The following is a 13366-nucleotide window of genomic DNA, read 5'->3' on the forward strand; positions in this document are numbered from 1 at the left end:
ATCATCATCAACATCATTTATCATTATATCATCTTTAATAGAGGTAATTACAATTGTTATAAAATAATGACTCCTGAGACTTAATTAAACACACGTGAGTATTTAACGCCGAAAAATTACCAATTACAATATAGTACATATAGCCTCCAATACCAGACCTAAAAATGTAATGTAGTCTTTTATGATTCAGCCTCAAAATAGACGATCAGCTTTTTACTTGGAAAAAGTAGTCTCCAATTTTAGAATTAGTTACGTTCGTTTTTGTTTGGCATACATATTTTGTAGGGCTACGTACCATGTGGCTTCAAACAAATTTTCCTCTTCACTCACTTGGCAAAGTTTCTTTGTCAGTTATGCCTCTCATTGTAACATTGCCAAAGTAAATGTCTAGTAAGTCCCTCTACTCCACATACACTTCCGATAATTTTAGTAGAGAAAGGAAATACAAATGTAGTCCAAAACCCTATCATCAACATTATCATCATTAGCTATAATTATTACCGTTATCGGTGCAGTATTGTTTATTGTTTATTATAATAAACAATAAACAATAAACAAACAATATGAAGAAATTATAGTCTGGCTGTCGGAAGACAATTTCTTTGGCAAAGATGGTTCTGGTTCTGACTCAACAACATTAGAGTTCACACGGGTAGATTGATGGTGGTGCCTTCTAAGTGGTACAGTGTATGGAGTATATATTTTTCGTTTTTATCGCTGAGTGGTTGAAACATCGGTAGCAAAAAGGCCATGTGTTATTTAATCGTTTATCATCATCAACATCATTTATCATTATATCATCTTTAATAGAGGTAATTACAATTGTTATAAAATAATGACTCCTGAGACTTAATTAAACACACGTGAGTATTTAACGCCGAAAAATTACCAATTACAATATAGTACATATAGCCTCCAATACCAGACCTAAAAATGTAATGTAGTCTTTTATGATTCAGCCTCAAAATAGACGATCAGCTTTTTACTTGGAAAAAGTAGTCTCCAATTTTAGAAATACCAAATTGGAGAATGAGCTCTATCTGAGTATGTGGTGGACATATAATCGCCTTTTTAAGAATCTTGGATATTTACCCACCTACATCAGAAGCCTTGCAATAGTGTTTTGTCAATTAATAATTGCACTTATCTTCATTTGTTTCTATTTTTTCAATGGAACAAAAATGTCTTGATCCAATGGACTATGGGTTGCCAAAAGCTTTCTATCAGTGGAATGGTCAGGAAAAAAACCACAAAAACGATGTCAATTTAATTGTCATAATTAAAAGATTAGTTGTTAAATAATAAAGTGAACATAACAATCTTTATTGCAAAATAATATTTATTATTTTTCATTCTACAACACATATTGTACACAACAGGAAATATGACTGAATTTTAGTAAAAATAATTGTTACATAAATTATTTCCTGGTCAAGGAACTAAATAGTTCTTTCCACTAAGCCCCGGCCTCTTTGGATATTGTTGCCAAGTTACCATAAATAAACATATGCAAACAAGTGCGTAATCCTAGCCCTGATCTGATTGGTCAGTTGTAACTCAAGGCCTGCTTCATTACTCAAGTCCATCTCCCACCAGACTTAAGTCACACCTGGCATGAGCGGTAGTCTGCATGTGATCTAAAAGTTGAAAACATCCAGGCTTTGTCTGGCGTGCTTATCTGTTTACTCACATCATCATCCACTGATGTGGGGAATCTGATGGACCAGCTTCGTTACTTAAATCCATCTCTACCTATAAAAAAAGTGTAAAAAAATATTTGGCAATTTATTATTTAATGGGAAGAATAATATGGAGGTTTTGCATGCGAATGCAGACAGCGAGTGTGACGATACTGTGAGGACAACAAGCATATCTCGCTCACAACACGACGTGAAAAATGTGTAGGAAAATTTTGGATTTCTAGTACGATCTTTGTTTTTTTAAAAAATTTTTACAGTAAGTTAAAAAAATAAATGTATCTTTAATATGTACGTGCCATTTTTGTGATTTTTAAAGACAGCAAATTACGATAGGATGCGTCTCATTTTTGGGGTATTAAAAAACGTTGGTGCTTGGTGGTGTCAGGATTTCTCTGTAGGTCTAGGCCTAGCTTGGGGCCTCCCTAGGCCTAGCTTATAGTAGCCACTTCTGGGCAACAAGGGAAGGAGTATTATTTGGCTACCACTTCCAATTTCCAAAACCTTTACATACCAAAACTTTAGGACATGCCAAATCTAATTTTGAGAAGCATGATGAGAGAAGAAAACTGAATAGCCTAGGTAGGCCCTAGGCTTTGCCTAAGGCCCGACACTTAAACTTAGCTGTCATTGCGAAAAGCACAGCATTGGTACAAACTGGTACGGATAGCTAAGGCAAGACCTTTTTTATACCTTGCTTAGCGAACCCGCCAACTGCAAATATTGATGATTTCGAATAAAAATAAAATTTTATTTTTGGCCAATTAGCACACCCGCCACCACGAAAAAGTGGAAATTTCAGAAAAAAATAAAAGTTTTTCTTAAGTTTTATTACGCCCTCAACTGCCTTGAAATCGCCAAAGATAAGATATGTATATTTCTTCCTAATTATATAAATTTGAAGCAATTAACCATCCTGTTTTACATTCACCAATAAAATTTTATTTTCATTTTCTCCTCTGTTTGGATGTTTTTGGCAAAACTATTTGCTAAATAAGAAAACTAAATTTTATTTTTATTCTGCCTTCCTCTGATGATCTTTGTACACATATTCGTTAACGTGCAAAACCTCTCAATTTTGAAAGAAAGATCGACTGATTCCATTCAATGACGCGGAGCCGAGCTGTATGGAACACAAATTCTTTCATTTATGCTAATAAAAAACATTTATTATTTGTTTTATAATTAAAATACATAAAATAGATCCTTGTATGATATTTTATGAAAAAAATCTACCCTTTTTTCCTGTGAATGGAACAATCCAACATCTTAACTAATGAAAAGATGGTACTAGGTTGAAGCGTGCGATGGAGCAAAACGGATGGAAGAAAAATGCATAGATGGAACAAAAATGCACAGATGAAACAAAAATGCACAGATGAAACTAATAATGAGCAGATGGAACTAATGATGAGCAGATGGGACTGAAATTACATGAGTGATGAAATACAGTAGTATAAATAACCAATGTCACATGATACGAAATCCACCAATAAAATGAAAATGACCTATTTAGGCATGTTTTAATAATAAATACAAACAGATATACCAAAACTCCCCATCACCCCCAAAACCTTGGCCAGAAGGAAGAGAAGATTTCTCTTACATCTTCTGGGGATTCTGCATCATAAACATTCATTTCTTCGCCGTCTAACTCATCCACTTCTGATTCCTCTTCTGTGTCAATTTCATCTTCTTCATCATCCTGCTCATCTTCTTCAGATGTCTGCAACAGTCAAACATTTCATAAAATATCTCAATATTTTTGTGCAATTTTGCAAGCCAGATCAAATGTGAGACAACAAATGAATTTAAAGTTGCAAATAGAAGTAGAAAGGTCATTTGAAAGCTGGTGCCCCAAGCAGGCAAAGAGTGAAGCAACATTGCTTGTATGTTGTAATTTGCTACAGGATAGTTTGGTATTCTAAATTGAAATATAATGAGGACAATTCAGACAAAATGTATAATACAATATACAAATTGACAATACAATAATATTATCTGTTTTATTTCCTAAGACTGGGTTGGTAGGCTTTTAAGCTAGTGTTCATCACTATTATCAATCCTAGCCAACTTAGGTAATATTGTAAAATTTGTTGCTTGTCCAATTTTCATTATTTTTGTAAATGTATATATTTGGCTGAATAAAGAATGAATGAATGCATGAATATTAAAGTAGGAAAGAGGACAATACATTCTTAATTTGAATTGTAAACTGGAAAAGGCATAAAAATGAAAATGACTATAAAAATTAACAAACCTCTGTTGAAGCTGTTTTTCCAACTGGAGTTATATTACTTCCCTTTTCTGCAATACTTTGCAACTAAAAAGAAGAAAATAAACAAATAAAATGACAGCAGGACATGTAGGCTCATGATCACTGAGCCGCATGAGATTCAGCAGGCGGTAGGGCTGGGTTCACACAAGCTATAGCCGGCCAGGAGGGTCTCTAGCTAGGCCTACGCCTGGCCTAGCCTAAAAAAGTGGAAATTGCCTATCTTACCCAAGCTTGATGAGCCTGCTCCTCTTGTGAAAGTTCAGATTCATCATCAAGTGCTTTATCTACATCAAACCAAAGCTGATCAACAACTTTCGGTAGTAGAGATGGAAAAAGAGTTGACATGTCTAAAAATCATCACTACCCTAGCGAGGAAAAATAAACAACAAACACACAATACGCTACTCTATTTACTAAACAGTAGAGGGCCCACTACAACTCGCGCGATTTTTGGTTCATTAGATCAAAACCCGTGGAGAATGTAAATATCGTAGGCTTAGGCCTAGTGGTTTAAATAGAAATTGTGTGATTTTGCAAATGAAATTCCTCCAAGTGCTATGTCAGCCTTACACAAAAATACACTGTTGAAGAATACAAGTAGCTTACCATCTAAACATATGCTTCCACCTTCTGCCATTAATAGGAGTTCGGGAAGGTGAGTTTATAGAGAAGACCACCACCACACACAAGTGACCACCACTCACTGACACTGTGTTTTTCTTTTCGTTTTTCACACTACTGTTGGGTGTGTGGACCAGGCCCTACGTCTGTCAAATTGTCTAGACCTTCACTAGGCCCAGGCCCCTAGAGTTGTGTTTTTTGTCACAGTTTATTTATTACAATGGATAATATTTTCTTAAATTTCTATCAGAGAGATGCTATACTCTTGAGTTACTTAATCGGCGTATTAAATTGTATATATTTAATCTAAATTATTAATACTACAGAATTAAGAAAATTAATAGGCTGAGAATGCTATTATGAAAAACAAAAATCTTTCAAAGTAATGAAAACACACTCCAGATTAAAATGTTACAGTTTATTCGAAAGAACCATCCAAATTGAAAATTACTTGTTAAACATTCAAAATTTTAGTTATAAGAGAACAAAAAATTAATTGGGTATTTTAGATTTGGAAATTGAGCGAGGGAGGTGGTAGAAAATTAAAAAGGAGGAGCGTTTTTTGTAAATTATATTGCAATAGTAAGATTGAGGATGAGTATTTTTTTATATTAGAATGTCAATTCTATGCAGAACTCAGGAAAGAATTTATTCCAGTATTTTATTTTACCACTTATTCAAAAAACAAATTTATTTTGTTAATGTCATCAGATTCTCATGGTACTTATAATTTAGTTAAATGTACATATTTAGCTTTTACCAGAAGAGAAACTTTGCTTTAAAAGCGACACACTATTTATGTTAAATTTTTGTATTATGTATGACAGGCCTGGGGCGATAGTATACAATGAATAAATGTCCTGAACTTTGTGTCTAGGAACAAATAAATTCATTAAAAAAAATTAATCATTGCAGCTCCACTTCCAATAGGACACCACAGTCAAGGAAGCGAGATTTCACCCCGTTACCATGGAGCAGTTATTTCACATCTTATCAAGATGTGAAGATTGACAAAGAAAATATATCCTTTGAATGGACCCTTTTAAAGGAGTTTAATTTAAAAGAAATCTATTGAAGTTCCCTGCAATGTTATCTTCATTGTGATCATGAGAAGCAGCACTAGTACCAACACCATTGTCATCGTCGTCGTCGTCATCATCATCATCATCTTCATGTTCTTCATCATCAACATCAGGATCATCATTAGCAGCAGCACCACCACCACCATGATCATCAACAGCATCATCAGCATCATTATGATCATCATTATGATCATCATTTTATCATCATCATTAGCAGCTACAGCAGCACCACCATCATTAGCATCATCATCATGAGCGGTTGGCTGTTGTTTTTTGTGCCTGTATGTGTCCGTTATATGTTATAGTTAAGTTGGGTGGCACTGTAATGTTGGCTCTTCCTCAAGAATTATCGTCATCATCACATCACCATCACCTATCAATCATAATCATTATCAATAACAATCATTGCTGCTTTTACTATCATCGTCATTGTCACGATAATCATCAATGTTGATTGTTTAGCTACCACCACAGTTACCACCATCATCATTATCTTATGCCTTTACATAATTATTGACTGAACCATTATTTTCTTTAACTGTAAGTTTACATTTTCAGGGTTTATGAGAAGGGAGAGGCTGGTCCAGTTGTTGTATTACTACATGGAGGCGGTTTCTCAGGCCTAACTTGGGCTGTTATGAGTGTTAGTATCGATTTAAGTTCCATATATACTGTCCGTGTACAGGTACAGGGTTAGGGTTAGGGTTAGAGATATAGGCAACAAAAGTTTACACTTTCAGTATTTCCATCTAGACATGCTACCAAAATCAACAAATATAACACAAACAAGCAAATTTTTAAATATCGTTACTTTGAATTATGGACCATTTTAGCAAAATTTGAAAGGAAATTTCTGATAACCTGGCAACTACCACTGGGGGACTTGCAGAGGCCTTTAATTTCACATAGTTGCCATAATGGATTAAATCAACGATAATACTAAATTACTAAAGAGTCTAAGTTTTAAAAAAGGTATCTCAATGTTTATATATACAGTAATTACAGTAATTACCAAGATTGTATCTGTTGTCTACTGCTGCTATAGCAAAGGTCTAGCGGCGTGATGCGCTCCGCGGTGCACTATTTGTGACTCACCAGCTGCTCAGGCTAGGCCTCTGGAAGTCTCCCAGTGAGTTGCGAAACGTTGGTGGCGCTGTTTCAAAATAAATCCGATAAAATAGTCTATAGGGCCCATTTTATAATTTCCTCAGTTTCTTATATTCCTTTGTAATGTATTTTTTAGTAACAGTTATTTCCAGCTAAAAAAAAAAAATTTCATTCAGGATATAATTTTCTGATGTATTTCAGTCTGTACTCATACAACAAGTCAAATGCAGGGTCATTGCCATGGATATGAGAGGTCATGGAGAGACCAAGACTTTGGATGAATCTGATATGTCTGCTGAAACTTTAGCAAGGTTTGATTTAGGCCAAATAAAAAAAAAATTGTGTTGGCCACGCCCAAACGACCCAATATGTACGAAATTGAAGTTCAACATTTTAAAGTTTTTTTTTTGACTACAACGAAAAATATTTTTTTAATGAGCTAAAAAGGCTGGAATAGGCCAATCTTTCTGGACGATAGGTGATGCGACAGCGTTATGCTATCGTTTTGCTCTTCAATATAGATTTAAAACTGGTTTTTGTTGTATATATTTTATTTTCTAATTTTTAGGCATAAACATTATTTGAGTTTTTGGATTTTCCCAAAATGTGGCCAACACAAGAATTTTTTTTTGGCCTTATATTTGAATATTTAGAAAATAAGTTAATTTAATCAACTCATTACTGAAAGTTTTACTTTTGAATTATTTTGATTTTGGTTTTTCAAATTTTAGTGATGTTGGCAAAGTCATTGAAACTGTATTTCAAGATAAAGAAGCTCCACCAATCATATTAGTCGGTCACAGTATGGGTGGAGCTATAGCAGTTCATGCAGCCAATAAGAATGTAGTTCCGAACCTTCGTTCCTTGGTAGTTATTGATGTTGTAGAAGGTAAGTGTTTTTATAGGTTTGTGGTGTAGATTATACACCATTGGTAATTTGTCCACAGTACACTTGTGGGCATGTGGTCCACATTGTGATTGCACACCTGTGATGATCCTTCAATGAAGTATTACCAGGGCATACACCTGGACATACACCTGGAATAGTAAACCATTTATTGATGCATTAATTGCTACTTTTATTTCTTTTTATTTAAGATTTTTCAACCGTGTCTGGTTTTGAAGCTTTTATTGTCACTTATCTTTATCTTTTCCCAACAGGATCTGCATTAGAAGCTTTACACAGTATGCAAAGTTTTCTGAGAGGGCGCCCTTCAAAGTTTAAGTCATTGCAATATGCTATCGAATATATGTAAGAGGAATTATATTTTTCATCACAGTAATAATTTAAATTTAATTATTAATTAAAAGACATTAGCCTTCCAATAATTCAATTACATTAAATTCATTCTTTATTTTCATGTTACATTATATAAACAGTGGCAGTATTTAATATTTTGGTTCACAATAAAATAAGTTTGCCTGTTAAGTACTTACATTTTTATCCTTGCATATTATTTTTTTTCAGAATAAAGAAATTAAGTAATAAAGGTAGTTGGCTAAAGAGAAAATTACTTAAATAATAAATAACAGAGTTTTAAATTACTGTAAATTTATTTATTTAAATGATTTCTTTTCACCAGGGTTAAAAGTGGACAAATCAGAAATATTGAATCAGCTAGAGTTTCTACACCAGGTCACCTGATTAAGTAAGTCATCATCATTAATTAATTTACTTGTTTTCATTTACTGTTCATGGGTTTAAGCCCCCCTCTATGGCAATGATGTTCCAGAAAGTGAGTTAAAATACTAAAAATAACACCCAGTTCACTTTCTCAATTTTTGCACCCCCACCTCCAGGATGTCTTTTGTTATATTATTTTTTTTTTTCAATGCTGAAATTTTAAATAGATAAAATTTATTTCAGATGTCAAGATGACAAAATTAAGGAAGATTTGTTACAACAATGTTCAGGATTAAATGATGCAATAAAAGAAGAAGATGAAGAGGAAGTAGATGGTAATGATGTAAAAAGAATGAAGAAAGAAGAAAGCGGCATGAAAGAAGAGTGTAGCGAGAAAAAATCCCAAGACTCAGTGTACACATGGAGAGTAAACTTAGCAAATACAGAGCAGTATTGGAGAGGTTTGTGAAATGTTAATGTTTGCCCAGAAATATATATGCAGTAGTGTGTATGTGATGAGGCTTACACATGTACTTTTCCACCATAAACCACATTTATCCCCTCCCAAATCCCTCTTAACCACAAACACTAAATCATTACCACCTAACCCAAAAAATCCCACCCATCGACCTCCTCAGCCACAAACACACCCCATCCTCCTCTTCAATAATTGGTGTAGGGTTATGATAAAACATGTAATTGTAACAAAAATAAAAATGAATTATATTCCCACAATTACCCCTCCCCTCCCCCATATGCATACCCCTCCCACACACCACAGTATTTTTAAATGATGAATGAAACAAAAAATAAAACTAAAATGCACAAGTAGAGGAAAAGAGAAAACATTTTTTTCCTTCAAAGATGGTTTGAAAGTTTATCCAAGTTGTTTCTTGTCTAGTGATTGATGCTATGTTCTCACACAGCAGCTAACGGTTAGCAGGATCCGGATCCTGCTAACCGTTGGCTGCCGTGCGTCCATACGAGAAGATTCCGATCCGGATACCAAGAATATGATGATCGAATCACTGGCCAATAAGAAACTGGAAATTGTAAACATGTACGTGTGATTGGTTGACAATAGAAACGCGCTCAACTTGCTAACCAATAGAGCTTGCTAACCGTTAGCGACGGTTAGCGCTAACCGATCGGGCGTTCTCACACAGGTGCTAACGGTTAGCACTAACGGTTAGCTCCTGATCGGGATAATAGGGCTCTCGTGAGAACCAGGCTTGATTTGATGTTGAATTATGACATGTGATAGATAAGCACCTTGACACAAAATCTACTACAAACACACATACAATATAATAATTAGCCATTATCTGTTACAAATGAGGAATTTGAATTTGAATAAAGTGAAATATTATCTGATAATCTCCTCATGATAAATTTTTTTTTTCTTAAAGGATGGTTTGAAGGTTTATCTGAGTTGTTTCTTTCTTGTCCAGTGCCAAAATTATTGTTATTAGCAGGTTTGTCATTATACTTTATGTAGACGAAAGTTTATTGTGCTGCAACCTAAACAGTGATCATGGGGTTGGACAATTTGTTTGGAAATTCGCAACTGTTATTATACTGTACTATCAAATTTGAGCAATCTATATTTTGCACTCAAGGCAAATTATTAGGTGCTGCGGAAGCTTTTGATTTACTACAGAAATTCCAAGACATTGTTGTGCATTTTACTAACTTGAGAATTATGATTTACATCCTATGGGTAACGATGGACCACCTGTAAAGGAAATTCTGGCACCACCCCTGCAGGGGCGTATCTAGAAGTCTTTTAAATGGGGGCGCTGATGGGGGGGGGGCGCGAAGGTGAAGTTGGGGAGCTTGAGTATCAGTTGACGGGCGCTAATTCGCAAAATAAGGTGATTTTAAACTACTTGAAAGTGATTTTTTTGGGAAGGAGGCACAAGTAATTTTTTTTGGAGGGGGGCGTGCTCCCCCACGCATCCCTCTAGATACACCACTGCACCGCTGCTTTCATGTACGAAGTTTGTTCTCTTTAGAATGGTAACTGTAAATTGTTTATGTTATTTGTAGGAGTGGACCGTCTTGATCGTGCTCTAACAGTTGGTCAGATGCAGGGTAAATTCCAGATGCTTATCCTACCTCAGTGTGGCCATGCTGTCCACGAGGACCAACCACAAAAGGTAAATTGTGGGAGTAATGATGTACTATCCAGTTTAAGGAATGTACTTATTTATATATTTTTATTATCTATTAATTCATACTTTTTATATTTCTGAATTGAACATACTATTGTTTTTGCCTATCGGATCAATCAACAAATTTCATTTTTACCATGTTGTTGAAATGACAATAAAGTAGTATCATATTGTATCGTTCTATTCTCACAATTTTTTTGGGGTTGGGGGGGGGAAAGGTTTAATACACCTCAAAATATACTTATTAGAAATGGTCCCTTTTAAGCTTTAATAAATATGTTTTAATCTGTCGTGTAGGACCTTCAGACTATCACGTTATTTTGTTACAAAAACATGTGACATGCCTAAATATGGTCATGATATGCATGTAGTGAATAATAGTTTGCCATAAACTACACCAGTAATAATTGATCTTTTCGGAGTGTCAATCAAACTTAACAACTGACCAATCAGAACAGAGCTAGGAATATGTGCGTGTCTAACAAGCACACATGTTGTCAGGCCAACGCACGTTTGCATATGTTCGAACTGTTGTGTGGGACCTTCAGACTATCACATTATTTTTTTACAAAACATGTGGCATACCTAAATATGGTCATGATATGACCATATATAGGCACGTCATCACTATATATGGGTGTACAATTATTTTTTTCTAGGTTGCAGATGCTTTGTGCACTTTTCTGACAAGACACAAGATGGCAGAAGCACTGTCTGGGTTTGAGAGGTAATCTGAATAGAGTTTTAGAGATCTTTTGTGTGAATGGGGATTTGTGGTACAGTATGAGTCTATTAGGGAGCTTTTGATTGCATGACGATGGTACAGTGGTGGCGCCTGAGGGGGAAACAACCCCCCCTGTCGGGGAAGACGAGTACATTTCGTCTGGAATAAACAAATTAAAAAAATTATTTACATTTAATGTTCGTTTAGACACAATATTGTTTTCATTGAACTTTTGTGTTAACTTTTAATCACAATAATAATAATAATAATAATAGTTCTAATAATGAGACTAATTAAAAATGAATTACATTCTGTTATAACAAATGCTCGTTTGGATAGCCTCATGATGCTTGGAATACATCGTGATAGGGAAAGCAACCCATAACCTTGACAGTGTGGTTGACAGATTTGATGCAGAATTTCACTTTAAAGAATGAGGATACACCATCTGCTGATCGTTGGTGGCAGTCTGAAGGGATTGTCATTAAAAAGGTTCCATTGCGCTCGATGTTGCATTCTCCATAGAATTGCATCAACCGCAGTGAGTCTCCGGCTTTAGAAGTCATCTGTTCATGTAATAGCAGTGAGTTAACGACATCTGGATTCTAGAACACTGTTTGGCCTGAAATTATGATGCGTAGAGAAGCAGAATGGTCAAAAATGAGTGAATACATTCTGGGGCTTATGTTGTGCAATTCGAAAACTCCCTATTATTATGGTGTACATTAGGGGTGGGCATAAAATTCTGTCGGAGGGCCAAAGTGAATGTTTGATTTAACACTGAGGGCCGTAGCCAACTTTGATGTTTCTAGTGAGCTTCCAAAAGCCTCCAAGCACTGCTTTTACACCACTTTATTCTCAGTTTTATTGGTACTTTTTACATATGATATGTGTTTGGCTGTAAAAAACATGATGTTTTCTAGCCAATGTTGCTTGGCGGGCCGCACATGCAGGGTTTTTAATTCATTTTCTCGGGTTGCAAAAAAATCACTGTCGGGCTGCACTTTGCCCACCTGTGGTGTACATCAAGGTTAGTTTGGGTGCCTGGTGTTTTGAGATCCTCCAGGATTTCTGTGGTGATTCTAATGTAGTTGAGATTGGGTTGCCAATACAAGGATGCCTAGAAGTTTTCTTCTTTTTTTTTTAATTCCAAGGTTATGGGGCTTAAGCTTATTATTTCCTAACATATTCTGTTGTAACTTTAAATCAAAAGGGCAATTAAATATTTTACATGCACATGATAAGAAATATTCCTGCCATCCCATCATTAAACCTACATCCTGATATTCTTGTTCTCTCTTTCATGATTTTTTATTAGCAAATTTATATTTTAAATACTTTTTGTACCTATGCACCAAATTTAAAAATATGTTTTAATTTGCATAAATGTTTTTTTGTTTCTTTTCTGTAGGCCATCGCCATGTTGTTAGGCCTGAGGAACCTGACCCTCTAGCTCAGCTGTAGATGGATCACCTCAGTAGGAAGAAAATTCAACAATAATCTACTAATTTCAATGTGGATTTATGAAAATGATTTAGAGATACCATTTGACGAGTTATTTCCCGTCAACTTTAGATTTAACCAATCAAAATATATGTTACATTTCTATGTTGTTTTTATTTATTATATTTAATTTTTAGTGCATGATCATTTTCTGTCATGCTGTAACTGATTGGTTTTAAATTTTTTAAATCATTTATGTGGGAGAGTACATTCTTTTATTCAATAAAGGTTTGTTCTCCACTGTATGTACACTCGTTTGATTTGGCATTTATATACTCAGCAAATTTTTCATTTATTTGTTCAGACTATCAAAATTTTATTTGACAATAACATGTGACAAGTCTAAATATGGTCATGATGACATCACACCATGACCATATATAGTCACATGATGACTATATATGGTCATGCAACAGTTTTTTGGTCAAAGAAAATTTGATTGCGTGGACACAGTTTTTTTTTTTGTTAAATTAGGAAATACTTTTACCAACCCACTACTCTGAAATTCGTTCATGCATATTTATTTCTTTATGAATTGATTATTACAACAGCCTAT

The 13366-nt window shown here is 34.7% G+C and overlaps 2 protein-coding genes across 2 annotated transcripts; one reads left to right on the plus strand and one right to left on the minus strand.

Moving 5' to 3' along the window:
- Positions 1–853: 853 nt before the first annotated feature.
- Positions 854–4374, minus strand: LOC117106501 (anaphase-promoting complex subunit 15B-like). Its single transcript, XM_033247871.1, has 4 exons — positions 4201–4374; positions 3958–4020; positions 3304–3423; positions 854–1752 (listed from the first exon to the last, which is right to left on the minus strand). Exons 1-4 carry the CDS (start codon positions 4318–4320, stop codon positions 1687–1689), a joined length of 369 nt encoding a protein of 122 aa, XP_033103762.1. The 5' UTR covers positions 4321–4374; the 3' UTR covers positions 854–1686.
- Positions 4375–4400: 26 nt separating this feature from the next.
- On the plus strand, positions 4401–13124 carry LOC117106500 (protein phosphatase methylesterase 1-like). The gene is made up of 12 exons (XM_033247870.1): positions 4401–4630; positions 5512–5617; positions 6229–6321; positions 6987–7096; positions 7517–7674; positions 7947–8037; positions 8369–8434; positions 8653–8870; positions 9819–9884; positions 10459–10568; positions 11243–11310; positions 12719–13124. The coding sequence occupies exons 1-12, from the start codon at positions 4533–4535 to the stop codon at positions 12735–12737; spliced, it is 1203 nt and encodes a 400-aa protein (XP_033103761.1). The 5' UTR covers positions 4401–4532; the 3' UTR covers positions 12738–13124.
- The last annotated feature ends 242 nt before the right edge of the window (positions 13125–13366 follow it).

The sequence above is a fragment of the Anneissia japonica genome, unplaced genomic scaffold (genome assembly GCF_011630105.1).
Source record: "Anneissia japonica isolate Jap-2015-1 unplaced genomic scaffold, ASM1163010v1 scaffold368_len332514_cov184, whole genome shotgun sequence".
Classification (NCBI taxonomy): Eukaryota; Metazoa; Echinodermata; class Crinoidea; order Comatulida; family Comatulidae; genus Anneissia; species Anneissia japonica.